The 18,568-nt window shown below is 42.3% G+C and overlaps 1 protein-coding gene across 7 annotated transcripts in view; it reads right to left on the reverse strand.

Moving 5' to 3' along the window:
• The window catches only part of LOC119166781 (methylthioribose-1-phosphate isomerase), a 373,314-nt gene that overhangs the window by 261,239 nt on the left and 93,507 nt on the right, over nucleotides 1–18,568 (reverse strand). For 6 of the 7 annotated variants that reach the window (XM_075882519.1, XM_075882518.1, XM_075882513.1 and 3 more), the window contains exon 2: nucleotides 2,827–2,993. In XM_075882519.1, coding sequence (XP_075738634.1) covers nucleotides 2,827–2,993 — 167 coding nt within the window. Of the gene's footprint in view, nucleotides 1–2,826; nucleotides 2,994–17,172; nucleotides 17,302–18,568 lie in introns of those variants that run through there. The other variant, XM_075882515.1, reaches the window with a different exon arrangement.

An 18,568-nucleotide genomic window follows, 5' to 3' on the forward strand; every position in this document is an offset into this window, starting at 1 on the left:
CTGCTTCTTCCATTTACCTGCCAGTGCGCCCAAGCCCCAGCATGTTCCTTGGTCATGACAACTCCTAGAAGTGTATTTTGTAACCAAAAACGTCAAAAATACGTCACTATGCCGTGCTTTTCATGCCCGCATGGCATGAGCAAACAAGGAAGAGAATGCACACATCGTGACAAGGCTGCCGAGCCATTTTGCACTGATGTGACTTTGGGTCCCTCGGCTTGGTTTTTTTTTTTTTTTAACACTGAGTCCACGCATTACAACCTACAAGAGATCGCATATCACGTGTCAGTGTACTCACAAACAATGCGCAACCAATGAATTACACTGCCTTATCATCACCTGCACATGAGGAGAGATCACATTGTTAAAGCGCAGCCAAAAAAGTGAGCAATCTTTGTCAGACTAGATGCCCTTTATAGACTTCTGTTCAGTGGGGCGTTTTACAAATAGGATGTTACGTTCAGGGACCAGTGCTCCTCCAGGGCGACTACATCGTATTCCCGCCCCCCTAGAACTCCATTCGAGCAAGTTGGGATTGACCTTCTAGGTCCCTTTCTGAGGACTTCTAATGGCGATCGCTGGATAGTTGTATGTACCGATCACTTAACACGGTACTGCGAGACAGCTGCTATACCATCGGCAACTGCAGCTGACGTGTGTTTATTCATGCTGCGTTTTGTAGTTCTACGACATGGACCTCCTAAAATTGTTATCAGTGATCGTGGGCGACAATTCACTGCAGACGTGGCGGGAGAGATGCTTCGTCTATGCGCTTCAAACTTTCAGCACTCTACGCCATATCATCCCCAAACAAACAGCCTGACGGAACGAACTAACAGGACTCTCACGAACATGCTTTCTATGTATGTCGCAGCAGATCACAAGAACTGGGATGGCGTGCTACCTTTCATAACTTACGCATTTAACACCGCACAGCATGAGACTACCAGCTACAATCCGTTTTTTTCTTCTGTATGCTCGGCCATCTCGCCATACCCTAGATACTGTCTTCCCGTTTATGGACCACTATGATTACGGTACATCCGAGATCGTCTGTCGTGCAGGAGAAGCCCGGCGTCTTGCTTACCTGCACAACCTCGCTTCGCAAGATCGCTCGAAGACACATTTTGACCGTCAACGCCGTCACATGACGTATAATTGCGGAGACCAATTGTTGCTGTGGACGCCAAATAGGAAATGTGGGTTGTGTGAAAAATTGCTGGCACACTATGCGGGACCTTATGTTGTTCTAGACCGCATAAGCGATGTAACTTACTGCGTAGCACGTCTTCATTCAAATGGCCGACGATCTGCAAAGACTGAACTTGTCCATATAGCAGGTTTTAGGTGCTATATTCCCAGAGAGACTCTTTAACTCGCCCGGTGGGCTTCGTCTGCGCGGAGGGAAATGTTACGCATATGTGATTCAGGTATGAGCCTTTGGGTAGCGGGGAACAGGCAGATTAGAGAACAGGACATTCGGTTAGTGAGATAGGCCTCCGGTGCACTACCCCTTCAAGTCTACCAGTACGCCACAGCGTAATAAACACATTTCTAAACTTAACAATATCAAAGTTAGAGTGTAGTACATGTGCAGCAGTCTCATACTTATGAATGAGAAATTGAAGAGCATGTATAAACTGTTTGATATAGTGAATAATTCGATATATCCGAGTTCGCTGTAACAGGGATCGACATAACAAATGTGCCTCACGTCTGTCCTGTAAGAACTCGACAAACAAAACACACTTCATTCAGTGCAAATGATTTTCTCAAAAACTAAAGCTTTTAAAAACTGTTATTTCCCCAAAACTATACCAGACTGGAACAGAATTGTAGATGCAGTATTAATGTTGCCAAATTTTATTTAGTCACCAGATTGAGCATTTCTTCAAATATATATAGGTATTTTTCCTGCTTATGCTGTGCTTATTTTTTCGGTATTACAGTGTTACTAAGTGTTATGCCATTACTGTCTTATGTTGTTCAACTTTTGTTGCAGTGTGCATTGCCACACTGCTGTTGAGCAGTCCTTCAATTCAACACTGCCTGCGTTGAGCTATCTTTTGTACTTCTTTACGTGTACTGCTACTTCAGCTCGAACCAAGTTGGTCTCCAGTATATTGAAATGAAGTAAAGAAAAATGCTCACATAAAGTAATTGTTGAGATTTAATGTCCCGGAACCAGCATATGATTTTCAGGAATACCGTAGTGAAGCTCCAGAAATTTTGTCCACCTGCGGTTGTTTAACGTGCCTCTAAATCTAAGCACACAGGCCTTATGCGTTTTCGCCGCCGTCAAAAATGCGCCCATTGTGGCCTAAATTCGATCTCGCAACCTGCGGGACCGCAGCTAAGTGCCTTAGCCACGAGACCACTGTGGTGGGTTGCTCCAATAAAAGGTTGTTTGCAAAATCCAATGGGAGCACTCACAACGGCCCAATCGCAAGATCACTGTGGGTAAAGGTATAAAAATGGCGTTAATTGTTTGTGTGCCTACTAAAACGAGGACCATAGTGCCGAAATGTGGGCTTTGTGCTAGAAAACTGCCTATCATAATAGAAAAACAAACAGCATCGGTTGTTTGCACATTTGCAGCCAGATATAGACTGAAGATGTTGCATTACAATGTGCTTTTTCGTTTGTCCAATGTGTTAATTGTCTCATCTTAAGTTAATTGTACTTTGCAATAGTATTGAATGCTGGGCTAGTTGGTACACGTGTATTTTAAGGTTACAGCCCATTCAAGTTCTATCTTCGTCGGTTTTGTGCTGTAATAAAAAATGTAATTGTACTCTCATTTCTATTCAGGGAGAGATGACCAACCTTCATGGAGTGGATAGCCTCCCAGGCTGCAGCCGCATCGGGCAGAGTCAGGTAGTGGCTCTCGTGGGGCAGCCGCAGCTGGTCGAGAATCTCCAGCATGCCTGCCCGGTATCGGATGGCCTCAAGCATGCCGCCAATAGTAGTCAACAACACGACAAAACGAAACACTGGTGAAAAAGAGAAAAAGATGCACCTCTAAGAAACCAAACTTTGCAATTTTTTTTCATAATCAATCTTGGCAATTCTCAAAAAATTTGCACACTGTCCATTCAAATTTCACCTTCAACAATCACTATTTTTACTAGGCTTGTGGAAATAGGGAATTTCTGGTTCAAAGCAAATAATAATGTTTGGTTGAACAATTTTGAATCGAATAATATATGTATTGCATATTAAAAAGAAAAATGGGTGTGCTTGTTATGACCTAATTAACCTGTACAATATATTTTTAAATTTGAAACAAGACACATGCAAATGCCATTATTTTGCATTAAAGGAACAAGTTTGAGTAGTAGCAGGATATGACTTTCGGTAAAGTGCTAGTGGTAGCCTGTAAAGTATGTCACCCTTTAAAAATTGCTTTAATTCGAGCATATAGGTCTGTATAACAAGCTTTGAAACTGAAAAGACTTGAAAAATGTATCAATATGAAGATATATATCTCCACTTAACCTTTTAGTGAAACATCGCGGCAGTGCAAATTTCTCCTGAATGTGTCTTCACAGCTCAGCACCCCTCCACTGCACTGAAACCACCTTCACAAGGTGTGACGTGCAGATTAGTATGCACCTATTTATTCGCCCCGAATAATTAGAAATTTTCGGTAAGTTAGGTTCGAATTCAAATACGAAACTATTTGTTGGAATATTTGAAACCTTCTAATATTCACACAAGCCTAGTTTTTACCTTTATTTTCTGAAATTCACCACTCAACCAGTCAGTCCACCTGAAAGACTTATTTCTGTGCTTTACCTGTCGTCAAATATGAAAGTCTTTGTTAGGAAAAGGCATTTTTGGCAATAATTCAAATGAAAACCCTAAAAAAACTAGAAGGAAAAGGCAGACATTTACTTTAAAAGAGCAAAACCTGACATTTCAGGACCAATGTTGCCTCAATGGTGACTACCAGGAAGTGGGTGAACTACACATAGACATCCATCAAAGAACAGCTACGCTCCATTCTGTTGTCTTTTAGCGCATGAAAAAACACAGAGAAAGACCTAAGATTCACGTAACACCTGTGTGTGTCACGTCTTTCTGTGTCCATGTTCTTTCGTGCGCCACAGAATTACAGTATGACATACCAACATGCCCAACAACGTTACCAAGCTTCATTTGTCTCCCTGTGTACTTATTTATTGCTAATCGAGTTCACAGTCAAACTTGCCAGCAGCACACAGTAACATTACTGTAAGGGAAAATACCAGGACAGGAAAAGCACACACACAACAACACCTTCCTTTTTCTCTTCTTGATTATACTGACAAGGGCTGGCTGATATGTAGATATGCCTCATTTACATTCTTCAACACAATAAACTTCAGTTGCCAGTCAACAGTTTGTGTAGATGTATGTATGCCTTTACTGTCCTAGTCTTTCGGGCTGCTTGCCTTATGATATGTTCCACCAGCTATCCAACAAGTTGACCCTTCGAGATGTGATTTCATTCAAAAGTGCCCTGCAACCAATTACTAAGTAAACTTAGAAGGAGCTTATTGCCACACAAATTGACCGCAGAAGAGTTTTATAATATGTCGAGTATGAGTGCAGTTGGAGAGATTTCTCACACACTGTAACTGCTTTTCAATGTGAAGCATTTCTTTGCGTACTGCAAGCACGTCTGTCTGTCTGTGTCTGTCTGACTGTCTAGCCAACAATGTCTAGGTGGTCTCATAATCACCCCCTAACTTATGGTAAACCAATATTAGTTCGAGAAGGTAAGATGGTTTGACTCGCTGGTCATGATGTGAATATGTCACAATCCCCTTACATAAGTTGTCAAAACCTTTCTGCCAGACTTGTGGCACATACCTGCAGGCAGGTATGTGCCACTAGTATGTATATATGTGTGACAACTGATTGACCATTTTTACAAATCCAGGAACGTCTTACAGCCACAGGTACTTTTAATGCGAGAGCATTAGGGAATGCCTGACATCGGTAGCGTCAACCCGATGAATGAAAAGAATAAATGTCAGTCCCAGCTGGAATCAAACCCAAGCATTCTGTGTGGAAATCAAGTGTTCTGCCACAGAGCCACGTCAGGTCTCGCAACTGATTTTAAAATAAACTGGAATGTTCGTGAAGCATCAACTGGGGATGTGATGCTGGCTATCTACTCATACAAACATTACATATGTACTCGTGCGACACAGCCATCCCATAGGGTTAAGATCAACTGTAGTTAGGCCCAATGCCCTGAAGATGACTGAAAGTTTATACCAACTAAGGAACGGAACAAACAGACACTAGTAACTTTAATTCGAGAGCCTTCAGAAAAAACATCAACGTTGCCCACTAGTCTTTATTCACGAAGTGAATGAAGACAAGTGGGCAACAATATAGGTCTAAAGTCTATACTTTCATGTTCAAGTCACTGACTAGTGTAAAGGATGGACAGATGGTTGGACGGACTGATGCAAAGATGCGCATATGGACAAACAAATTAATGAGCAAGCAGACGGGCAGACATATGCATGGACGAATGGACAAACGATTGAATGATATGCGAGGTTTGACATTCCGAAAGCACCATATGATTATGAGAGAAGCCGTAGTGCAGGGCTCCTGAATTTTCGACCACCTGGAGTTCTTTAACGTGCACCCAAATCTGAGCACACGGACCTACAGCATTTTAGCCTCCATCGAAAATGCAGCCACTGCAGCCGGGATTCGATCCTGTGAGCTATGGGCCAGCAGCAAAGTACCTTAGCCAATGGACCACCGCATGGGGCGGATGCACAGACGATGCTGTGATCATGTATTGTGGTGTAGTATACTTGACTGGCGTACACACAAAGTCGGTTCGTAACACGTGTTTTTGTTTTTCAGGGTGCAGGTGTTCAGTTCCAGTTTTTGGGGCGTGATGAATGGGCTTGGTGGCACCGTTCGGAGCATAATGCTAAACTACGTGCTCTTCATTATACAGGTATGCCTTGGCTTTCACGGACTGAACGTGCCTCCCTGCTGGATTGCTGTGGTCATTCCGCCACAATGCCGATGTCATCAAGTATCTAACAAATGCAACTTGGGACGATGCTGCTACCGCTATCAGCATGGCAGAAAGAACCCCATCATGATGCGACGCTTCGCACGTCACGTCCCGAGGATCCTTTTGGCGCACTAGCAACATCTGGCACATCAACGGGACTGCATAAAAAGCTGAACATGTCCCGCGCGTGCTTCACTGGGCTTGGTGGCACCGTTCGGAGCATCATGCTAAACTACGTGCTCTTTGTTATACAGGTTGGTGATAAACAGTCCTTTGTTAAATGTACTAAAACTAGTTACGTTGGACTAGTTGTGCTGCCAAGCCCACAGCACATGTTGTTTTGCTACCTGCAGTGTGTTCGCGTGATATTTTTGTTATTGCAACTGAGTGGTGACGTAGAAGAGAACCAAGGTCCTGACAAAATAGATCAAATACTAAAAGCCGTCAATGAACATAAGACATCTATCTCATACAGCTCTTGAAAGAGGTCTTAAAGATGTCCAGCTAAGGCTATCTCAAATTGAAGGTACCCTTATGTCATTAAAGCAATGTCAGGAGAACACAGAAAAATGTGAAGCAACCGTATCGGCTACGGGCAGTGAGTTCACTGAAATGCACAACAAAATAGAAGAACTAGGAAATAGAAGCCACCATAACAATATCATTATTTATGGCCTTAAAGAAACAACAAAAACCAGAAATGGTGCAACAACTTGTGACGCGAGGAATATTTTCTGAAATGTTGGGCATCGAAGTGAAATCTGTTGAGCGTGTGCACAAGCTTGGTCTTCGGAAGCCTAACCGCGACCGACCGGTTATATTGCACTTCTATGATTTTGCAGAAAAATGCTGGTATTACGAAACTGTTATAAACTAAAAATACAGCCATATCTGTATCGGAAGACTATTCTAAGTTTGTTCGTGAAACTCGGAGGAAGCTGTGGCAGGCATCTGCGCTGAATCGCAGTAACGGAGATAAGGTTACACTAGTTTACGACAAACTTGAAATCAACGGAGAATGCTTCACATGGAATGAGATAGAAAATAAAATGGTAGCTGTGAAAGCTGCCCGTACCGATGGTCACAAGAAGGCAAACACTTCTCAAGCATGACAGAAAACAAAAGAGCCACTTACGCTGCTTTGCTTTAATGCAAGAAGTATCATAAACAAAACACAGCAGTTGGAAGAACTGTTGCTTTTGTACGGACCTGATCTAGTGGTCATTACGGAAATGTGGCTAAACCCTGATATTCACGATTCAGAGATAGTGCCACCAGCATACGTACTGTTTCGCACAGATGGGGATGGCCGGCGGGGGCGTAGCCATCGCCATTAAACGAAACACGTCTTTTCAAAAAGAAAGTGGCATTGCTGGTCACGAAAATGTGTGGTGTTCAATCCTTATTAATAACTCCCTGTGTTGAATGATGGAGTATACCGGTTTCCGGGTGCTCCTGATGAATACCTTGTAAAGCTACAGAACTTTCTTCATGGCTGTGTAGGTGAGCGAATGAAACTAATACTTACTGGTGATATTAATATGCCGGGAATAAACTGGGACACTTTTGCCATTGAAAATACTACTGTTAAAGGTTCAGGTATATTTTTTGACATTATGTTTAGTTACTCGTTGACACAGCTGGTGATAGAACCGACTCGCATCCACGGGTCGGCATGTTCAGTGCTTGATCTTGCATTTGTGTCTGGCTCATTAACACCACAAATAAGTATTGAAGAGTGTATCTCTGATCACAAGCTCATTCTGTTGACATTTCATGGCATGGGCGGTCGCGTAACCCCCGCAACGACGCGCATATCAGTTAAAGAATACTACAGAGCGAATGACGAAAGTGTTATAGATTTTCTTGATGCATCACAAGACAATTTCTTTAATGCGTCATCGGGTGTCGTGGATCTATGAAACAAACTAAAATCTGGAATCACGCATTGTGAATCAACCTATATACCTACTAAGCTAAAGAAAACTAAGCGTCAAACGCCGTGGATTACGAGAAACATAATCCACCTTAAACGAAAAGTACGACTCCGCAAACATAAAAAGAAATCCCCTGCGCTCAATGAGCTTTCACGCCAGTTAAAAACCGAAATAAAGATGGCAAGAGACCACTTTTTCTCAAGCACTCTGACTGAGTTTATGACAAATCAACCACGTAAATTTTGGAATTACTTATCAAAGCCAAATAGCACAGTAACTAAAATGGAAATATCGGGTAGTCTTGTTGAAGATGCACGGATTATTGCAGATGCTTTCAACATTTACTTCCAATCGGTTTTCACACGCACACAGCCTTCACTTTTACCGTTGTCTAACAGTGAAAATCACATGCCAGAGTTAACAATAACAGAGTCTGGCATACTTAACCTGCTTCTTCAACTCGATGCCAAAAAATTGCAAGGCCCAGATGAAATTTCTAATGCTTTTCTTAAGCGCTATGCCGCTCAGCTAACCCCTTTTCTGCACAAGATATTTTCCTTATCATTAGAAACAGCAGTGTTAGTTAGTTACGTTGGGTTTTATGGCGCAAAAGCAACAACGGCTATGATGCGCCAGACACTGGGTGATTATGATAATAGGGTTAAAATATGAGACGAAAAACAGATTTCTGTTTACAGGTTCTTTAGAAGACCTGCGGCGTCTAGAAACCTAAAAACATCCTGTATGGGGATGGGTGCATTTTCTGATAGTATTAACATTAGGTGTAAAGGTGTTTGTGGTCTGTAAAATTCTTAAACTAAACGTATCTACATTTTTCAAAGACTGGGCATGTTATTAAAATATGTTTGATAGTCAGAGGTTCCTTGCAATGTTCGCATTCTGGCTGATCTTCTCCGCGTAATAAAAAGTTGTGGGTGAGGTGAGTATGACCTATATGCAGGCGGCATAGTGTTACATCGATGAAGCGCTTTTGGTGATTGCAAGACTTCCATTCTTGTAGAATAGGCTTAATAATTTGAAGCTTGTTATGCACTTGAGCCTGCCACTCTTCTTGCTATTTTGCCCTAAAGGCTGTCCGACAACTGTTGAAACAGTCTCTGAATGGTGTCCTTATTTCTGCTATGCTTTGATGACCTGCCCTTGTTGCTACCCTGTCTGCCTTTTCGTTTCCTGGGATACCAACATGGCTCGGCACCCATACAAGCCGGATTGTCTTGCCATTTTTCTCAGCTCTTTCTAGCTTCTGTAAAATGTCCCCAAGAAACGGTTCATTTTCCGACCTTAAATGTAGGGATTTTAATGCGCTAAGTGAGTCAGTGTATATGACAGCTTTTTTATGATTTCTTGATAAAATTTCTTCGAGAGCAATCAAAAGAGCATATACTTCTGCTGTGAAAATAGATACGAATGGTGGCAGTCTTATACATGTTTCTGAGTGTTTTGATATGACAGCACATCCTGTATATTCTTGTGTTTTTGATCCATCAGTGTAGTATTCAGAGTGTGTGTTATATTTTTCTTGTACGGCTAGGAAATCCTGGATAATTTGTCCCCGTGGAGTTTCCTTCTTCCTTAGATGAGTTAAGGCAAAGTCAGTGTAGTGCGAAAAGTCCAACCATGGAGCCAGTCTTTCCAGCATTCGGACAACGCTTAGTGCCTGATTCGGTACTTTGTAGTCTAGACATATTTCTTCAAAGCGCAGGAGAAATAGTCTTATCGTGTGCGGTCTGTTGTTGCATTGTATTCTGGTACCGATGTGAGAGAAAATAGTGTGACATATGTGGCTTCGTTTCGATCTAGTTCTTAAAACATAGAATACAGTAAGTAGCGCTCTTCTTTGTTCTAGACACGGCTCGTTGCTCTCAGCATATAAGCTCTGGTCAGGTGAGGTTCTATACGCTCCAGCCGCCAAGCGCAATCCATGATGATGTATTGGGTCAAGACGTTTGAGGTAAGATTTTCTGGCTGAACAGTAAATAACGCTGCCGTAGTCAAGTATGCTGCGCACGATCGAGCGGTATGTGTAAAAGGCAGACTCGATCGGCACCCCAGTGTTTCCACGATAGTATTTTCAGAATGTTGAGCGCTTTGTTTGCTTTCTTTTTTGTGTAATTCATGTGAGAAATGAAGTTTAGTTTCCTGTCAAAGACTAGGTCTAGGAACTGGTGTTCTGACTTGAGTGGCAGTACACTGTTGTTGATTTTAAGAACAAGGTCCGGATACAAGCCACGCTTTTGTGAGAAAAGTAGGGCAACGGTTTTCCGAGTAGAAAAGCGAAAGCCATTTTGATCTGCCCATTTGGTCAGTTTGTTGATGGTTAGCTGCAGCTGCCTTTCACATGTGGATATGCTTGAGGCCCGACATGCTATCTGAAGATCGTCAACATATAATGAGTGCATGATAGAGGGTGGGATTACTTCATTAACTGAATTCATTGTGACTAAGAACAGTGTAGTGCTCAACACGCAACCCTGTGGCACACCATTTTCTTGGACAAAAACTCGCGATAGTGTGGAGCCCAACCGTACCTGTAAGTTTCGGTTTGATAGAAAGTAAGAGAGGCAATTAAGCATTCTTCCGCGTATTCCGAGATTTGCCAGGTCTCTCAGTATACCGTACCTCCACGTGGTGTCGTAGGCCTTCTCCAGGTCAAAAAACACTGCTAGGTAGTGTTGCCTATGCAAGAAGGCCTTACGCACTGTGTGTTCGAGACGAACAAGATGATCGATCGTTGAATGGCCTTTCTTATACCCACACTGATGATCATCTAGTAGGTTGTCTACTTCAAGGGTGTATGTTAGTCTTCTGTTTATTACGCTTTCGTATTATTTTGCCATACAGCTTGTAAGTGCTATGGGTCTATAGCTACCCGGTAAAGTCGGTGGTTTTTCAGTCTTTAGAAATGGTACTAAGGTTGCCATTTTGCATTTTGCGGGCATTTTTCCAGTTTTCCAAATCATGTTAAAAAACTTTAATAATGTTTGCACGGCAGCTTGAGACAGGTGCGCGAGCATTGCGTAATGAATTCTGTCTGGGCCGACTGCTGTCTTTTTTCCCGCCGAAAGCACTGTGCTTAACTATTGGAGTGTCAAGGAAGCGTTGTACGGCTCATCTAGGCCACCGGTTACAGATAGTTTTTGTTTTTCGGTTATCTGTTTGTATGCCAGGAAGGATGGCGTGTAATCAGCGGAACTGAATATAGTGTAAAAGTATTCCCCTAAAATGTTCGCCTGCTCCTCTAGAGATGTCTGTGTGCCTGGGTCTGTAAGTATGGGTATCGCATATGAGGAATAGTCGTTGCTGAATTTTATAACCTGGTTACACATTTTCTCGGGTGTGGTTGTGCTATTGATTGTAGATATGTACTTCTGCCAGGACGATTTTTCTGCATCTCTACGAATATATCGTGCTTTTGCTTTAGCTTGTTTGAACGCAAGGAGGTTGTCACATGTGGGGTACCTACGGAAGTTGCACCATGCTTTATTTTGTAGTTTTTTGGCTCTTGCACACTCACTGGTCCACCATGCCTTTAGCTTTGTTCCCACTAGTCCTGAAGACTGGGGAATAGCTTGCTCTGCCGCAGACAGTACACAATCGGTGATCTTGTCATTTATTTCATCTATTGTTAGGTGTTCAGAAAACTCATCCTGTAGATTAGCTCTCTGCGTAAACAAAGGCCAGTTAGCTTTGTGAAGCTTCCAACGCTGTGGTCGAGAGCGTATGGTCGGAAGTGGTGATGTTAGTTTTACAATCGACGGTAGATGGTCACTACCGTAAGGATTGTTTATTGTTTCCCATGCAAAATCAGTAAACAGTGAGCTAAAGCACAGTGCCAAATTCAAGCAGCTCATGGTTCCTGTGCCTGGAGAGCAGTATGTTGGTGATCCAGTGTTTAAAAGACACACATTGTTAGTAAGAATAAAATCTTCAATTACCTGCCCTCTACTGTCTGTCTTTACACTAACCCATAGTATGTTGTGCGCATTGAAATCTCCTGCCATTAAAAAAAGGTTTAGGTAGCTGTTCTGCAATCAATTCTAGATCTTTTACAATAAAATGTGTATGAGGTGGAATGTATAAGGAACAAATAGTGATAGTTTTATGTGATAAAATGGTGACTGCAGCCATTTAATTGAAACTGTTAACTATAACTTCTCTAACCGCAATACCACTTTGGACAATAATGGCAACGCCGCCCGACAGCCGGTTGCTTTGCGAGCGATTGCAACGTATAACAGTGTAACCTTTTAGTATTTTGGTGTTTTTTGGTCCCAGATTCGTTTCCTGCAAGCATAACGCTACAGGAGAGAAGCTAGTAATTATGTCCTTAATGTCGCTTAAGTTTCGTGTCATGCCTCTGCAGTTCCAATGGATGATGTATGCCATTACGTGAAATGATGTGTATAAAATTTAGTATTTTGAGTTACTTGTGTATAAGCTAAAAAGCGACACTATCCGTGTGCTTCGTCACTTCTTTTTTGGTGGGGCTGAAAATGTGTTTCAGCTCCCTTTCCCTCCTTGGCAGGGAGGAATGATGGGCTGCCTGATCGAACTGCTAGTTGGAGCAGGGTCTGTAGGCTTTCATTGTCCGATGGACTCACGTCCATGGACTCAGCACCACCAGGGCACTCAACAGTGTTGGTGCCCGGTGAGGATGCTGGCCTCCTAAAGTGAGGCTGGCTACTCGGCACTGTTGTTGAGACCTCTTTTGTCTCGACATTAGGTTGGCTGACACCAACACTGGTCGAGGCTTTGGGGCCTCCCTGAAAAAAGGCACTTGGTGCCCTTTTTTTGCTCTTGTCTGGGAGACGAACCATGGCCACTAGGTCCTGGAGTTTGACCTGTGTGCCTACAGAGACCATCGGCGGTGCCTTCCCCTTTCACACCGCTTCAGCGTAAGTGCCCTTTTGGCCAAGAACCACTCGCTTGCGCGCTTCTGGATACGATATGTTTTCTTTGGTTTTCAGTGTAAATATGTCTTTTTCTTTTTGCCATTCTGGGCATTAGCGTGAGTACGCTGCATGGGGCCCCTTGCAATTCACACAGTTTAAAGGGTTGGTGCACTCGCCATCATCATGTTCATTCTGGCCGCATTTCATGCAGGTTGGACTACCACGATATGAATGAGACCCGTGCCTAAACCTCTGGCACCGGAAGCACCTGCGAGGATTAGGTATGTAGGGCCTCACACATAGGTAAAGGTACGCTACCTTAACTGCAGCAGGAAGCGTCGTGCTTGCGAATGTATTACATTCCTTGTGCGGGTTTCTTTGTTATCTCTACGAATGATGATTGCTCCTCAGGCAAGTACACCTTGATCCGCTAAAGCATCCTCAATTTCTGCGTCAGTGCACTTGAGCAGTTCATTGTCCGATATTACACCTCGCTTGTAATTGAGAGACCGGTGAGCTGTTACACGGACTTCATGTTGTCCGTTTTTTCCAAGGTGTCTAATTTTGTCACTCTGTTCTTTGTTTTTCACTTCTATGAGGAGATCTCCTGAATTCATTTTTTTTGCACTGTAATTGCTTCCAATGCATTCTTTGACTGCTTTTGCAATCGGAAATGGTGATATGTCCTGAATCTTAGTTTCAGTCAATGACATTACAACAAAAAATTTCGTGTAATTACTCTCTTTAGTCAGAAAGTTTCTACTTGCTTCGGTGCGACCCCTTTTACGGGACCCATTATTGTGGAAAGGGGGGTACTTTTTTCCATAGAAAAGCATGTTCTTCCGGTAGCTATGCTGGCCACCCACCATGGAGTCCAACAAAGGGAACATATACACACGTTAGCCATACATTGCTACTATAACCCTGTGGCCCTGACCAAGGCAGGTCAGTCTCCCAGGGTTAACCCTAGCCACCAAGAAATTTGGAAGTAAACAGAAAAGAGAAGACGACAGGACAGGTAAGAAGTGAGAGATAAAGACGAAGCTGTAGGTAGAGAGAGATAGGAAAAGGCGACTGCCGATTTCCCCTGGGTGGGTCAGCCTAGGGGTGCCGTCTACGTGAAGCCGGGGCCAAAGGGGTGTGCTGCCTCTGCCGGGGGGCCTTAAAGGTGCAATCACCCAGCATCGGCTCAACCCCCAGGATCCCCTTTTCCCCGGACATGGCTCAGCCACGCACGGCTAGGCGTGGGAGGGAGCCAAAACTCCCCCGTTAGCTCGGGTCCGTGGTGTCGCTACACACCAGAAACAGCAGTGCTTCCTGATGATTGGTTGTGTGCAAAAGTAATTCCTATCCATAAAAGTTAGAACAAACAACTGATAAACAAATACAGGCCAATATCACTGACAAGTACATGCTGCAAGCTAACGAAGCATATAATAAATAAAGCACTTATGAACTATCCAGAGGAAAATAATCTGCTTTACTCGAACCAACATGGTTTTAGAAGGAAGCTTTCTACCACTACACAACTTTTAGAGATTACTCATGACATTGCTTCAGCTATTAATTCTAGACTGCAAATAGATGCAATATTTATTGATTTTTCTAAGGCATTCGACCGTGTCCTGTGCTCATTGCTCATACAAAAACTTGAATCATTTTGGGTATGTTTTTTTTAATAATGTCGAGTCTGACCGTGCCAACGTGTTCTCTGGTGTTCCCCAAGGGTCCGTACTAGGACCAACACTCTTTCTCATACACATCAATGACATCTACACTGCTATGCAACCATGTATTACAATGAGGCTTTTTGCAGATGACTGCGTCATATACTCTCCCACTAGAACAGAAGAAGACCAGGTGAAACTTGACAAATCTTTAGAAAATATTTGGCAATGTTGTCAAAAAACATGGTATGTAAATTAATACAGACAAAGCCATGTGCATTACAATTTCCCCTAGAAAGACACCACTCCACTTTCAGTAAACCTTCTCTGGGGCAGACATCAAGCACGTAAATACCATAACGTACCTGGGGGTCACAATAACATCATCATTAAAGTGGGATGTCCAAATTAATCAAATTTATGCACGTGCATTTAAACAGCTGGGTTTTTTAAGGCGTAAACTGACCAAAACTTCCCCTCAAGTTAAACTAACAGCGTAGAAGACGCTCATTAGACCCGTCCTGAAATATGCAGCAATAGTTTGGAACCCGAACCAAAAGAACATGATTGATGCATTGGAAAAGATTCAAAACCGGGCTCTTGAAACTTGAAATGTTGCACTTTTGGTCAATTTTGCCTTCCATCTCCCCTTCAAACTTCTGCATAGAATCTATGGAACCAACTTATTTCATTCATTCATTGAATTCTGAAAGACACCATGGACACAAGAAAGAAGACAAGACCCTACAAACGCTGTCCTTTAAAACTATGTTGTCTTCAAGGTCACCCTCCCCCTTCAAGAAAGATTCCAGTTTTACCCCCAGCATTATATGTGCGATATTGGCTAGTAGTTTTAAGGCTAAGGTGATGAAATAGCTAGAAATATAAAAATTAAATTTATTAAAAAAATTTCCAACATATGCATGTTTCGCCAACAATGATGAGTGAGTGAGTGAGTGAGTGAGCAAACTTTATTTAACCAGCGGATTTTTATTTTATTTTATTTTATTAGAATACCCTCAGGGCCCGTAGGGCATTACAGAGGGGGTGGGTACAACATATATAACACACAAGAAAAAAAGACAAAATAAAGAAACAAGTATCAGATGCGCAAATCAGGAAGGCAACATAAGTCAACTAAAAATGTATAAGAATTCAAGCACATACAAGACAAAGATAGATAATGGGAACTGCGTATAGTTACAAGCATTGCTGAGATTGAGCCGTGGGCCTAAGCCGCGCCAGGGGCGGTGGAGAGACCCTGTCTCTCAGCCGCCTCCCGTGCTCGCTGGATGGCCCATATTTGATCTGCCCGATCTGAGCTGATCAGCGCGGCTCTCCACCGCGCCACAAGCTGTTCCGGGGGGACTGCATTGGCGCCCTGTATCTGAGTGCATTCCCATAACGTATGCTCTAGGGTGGCGCGTCTCATGCTACAATGATAAGTAAAACACTTTTGGCGTGACTTCAACGCGACTTGGTAGATATGTACTGAGGACAACACCTTGTGCATCTATCCTCCACAATCATCATATCTCTAAGCTCAGGTACGGTATCACAGCAAGAGTGAAAAAGTTGATATTTTGAAGGTTTGTTTTGCATAGAATCGACCATAGTACAAAAAGTTCCACTCATTTTCAATAGTCCTGCTTGAATGCAGTTCCACCCATAAAGAAGCAGCTCACAAAATTTTATGTGAAGGTATTGATGAGAAACAGAACTATCATTGTTCGTGTAACTCTAGGATGCGTTAAAATCACGTTTCGAAAAAAAAAAAATGGCTGTCAAGACTTGAAAAGAATGTCCATTAAACAAAGAAGCCTTCGATATGCCTGAGATTCAACAGGCCTATAGCTCGAAACACCTAAGAAAGTGGAACAAGCTTTTTTTCAGCGAGATGAAAGACGTTCCTAGCTTCTTTTGCGTCTCCAGCTGAATCCCCATGCTCCCCAGTGGGTGCACGCTTGTCATAATGAATCGCTAGCTCAAATTTATGCTTATTTTACATCATATACTTTGCCCTGTTTCATAAAGTACCATAACGTTTTCCATAAAAAACCAGAACTAAGTCCAAAAATTCGAAATGGCATACAAAACTACACTGACTGTCGAACAAAAGTACGTAACCAATGGAGTGCCACAGCCAAGTAGTCGAAATTTTATGATGAATTGAAAATGAGATGATCCAAAAGCATTAGAGCAACCTAAATAACTCATCGATAATATGTATACGAAAAATATTCATGAGAAAATGGTAGGTGTTGTGTAATTTTAAACATTCAGTTTCGTTTTGGGTGTGTCCAGCAGGGGTTCACTGTCCAGCAGGGGTTCAATGATGACAACATTCGAACGACTCGAGATAGCTACATAACATTTTTCAAAGTATTTTTGAATGAGCAGGAAGCTTGAAAATATGAAACCCCAAGAAATCAATTTTTTTCATAAAATGTGTTTTTAGGGTGGAGAGAAACATTAACCCTAGTGGAGCAGTGGGACACATAAGCACCACTTTTCTGTTTACTGAAAAAAATTTCTTCCGCATCACCTGTTGAAATTAGCATGACGTTAAGTCACTCACATCATACTTATGTCTTTGTAATCTTGAGGAAAAGTCTTACTATGCTTTCGAAGGGTGGATGTAGTGCTACAATGTTGAACTTGAGTTTTTAAGACTTCGTCCAGTACAAGCAGAGTTACAAAGATTTGTCACAGGCTGCATTCGCATTCTTTCTACTGTCATCCCAATGAAAGCGCTGGAAGCTAAGCAGAGATGAATGGGAAGGGCAAACAAAAAAAACATTATGTGCACCTCCTGACCTTGAGCACTTTTTTCTTTTTGTTTTCTTTGAATACGAGGCTTTTTCAATAGTATTTTGCGCACACACAAGGACAAGTGACCGCCTTCCGCAGTGATCTTATTAACGACCGAGCTCACCATGTTCAAATCAGCCAATGGCTGATAGATGGGCTCTCTACCAGTGATTTTTGAGCGTCTTTCGTGATTTCTCGAGAGAAGAGAAAGCATTTTTTAGCTGACTTTGATCATTTATTGTGAATTCCAGGCCGTGTGCAGCACAATAACATTTGACTCATGTGTTCTCTTGAAACCTCTACTACCAATCGGCAGCATTTTCTGACCATGCCTAAAAAGTGTTGCAGGGCCCCTTCAAGATAGATAGAACCAACCGATCAAAATTCCATACAATTTCTTCTTTTTCTGCTTTTTCTTAGACAATTTTAGCTTCCAGTCATTATGAGTGATTGTAAATTCGCATAACTAGATCGATAAATGCGTCAGAACAAACCCATGCAAATTTTCCTGCTCATCTCTCATGGCGACTCTGGACAGCGATGTGCAGAAATATTTTACTAGGTATCATATGCCACTTGAAATGTAGGCACATGTTCAGGGACAGCTTTAGTACTCAAAAATATTGACAGCAAAAGCAAGAACTAAAAAGGTGGCATGCAGTGAAATAAGCTGTACAGGAACAGACCACACTGCCATGAAGAGGTGCATGCGCTGTTCCTCTTCACAGTGTGAAAACACACTTGCTTTGGCTGTTTTATCCCATTTATGCAATTCCGAGATGGTGCCTTTATGAGACAGTGTCTTCCCAGTTTTTGAAAAAACTCTCAGCTCAACATACATGAATCAGTTCTTTAGCTGCTGGCTTGATTTTGATGAAGTTTGTTAGATAATATTTCTTGTATTTAATATCGATATACCACAGCTGATATCACCGTGCCAAAAAATATAGGTGAACTTACAAAGGCACTAATCGACGAGACAGAAATATGTTTGAAGCAGTTACCAAAAGCAGTGCAAGCACGATGCAGGAAGATATATTTCACATAAAAACAAGCAGTTGTGCTTCCTTCCTCACACAGTAAGCTACCCATTTAAAGGCCGGCAAAGCAGTCTTATTGCACGAAAAGCAAGCGAATGCAAGAAAGTAATCACATATAGAGGCGCACATTGCAAATTTATTTATTTATTTATTTATTTAGAAA

This window comes from Rhipicephalus microplus, unplaced genomic scaffold (assembly GCF_043290135.1).
Source record: "Rhipicephalus microplus isolate Deutch F79 unplaced genomic scaffold, USDA_Rmic scaffold_12, whole genome shotgun sequence".
NCBI lineage: Eukaryota > Metazoa > Arthropoda > Arachnida > Ixodida > Ixodidae > Rhipicephalus > Rhipicephalus microplus.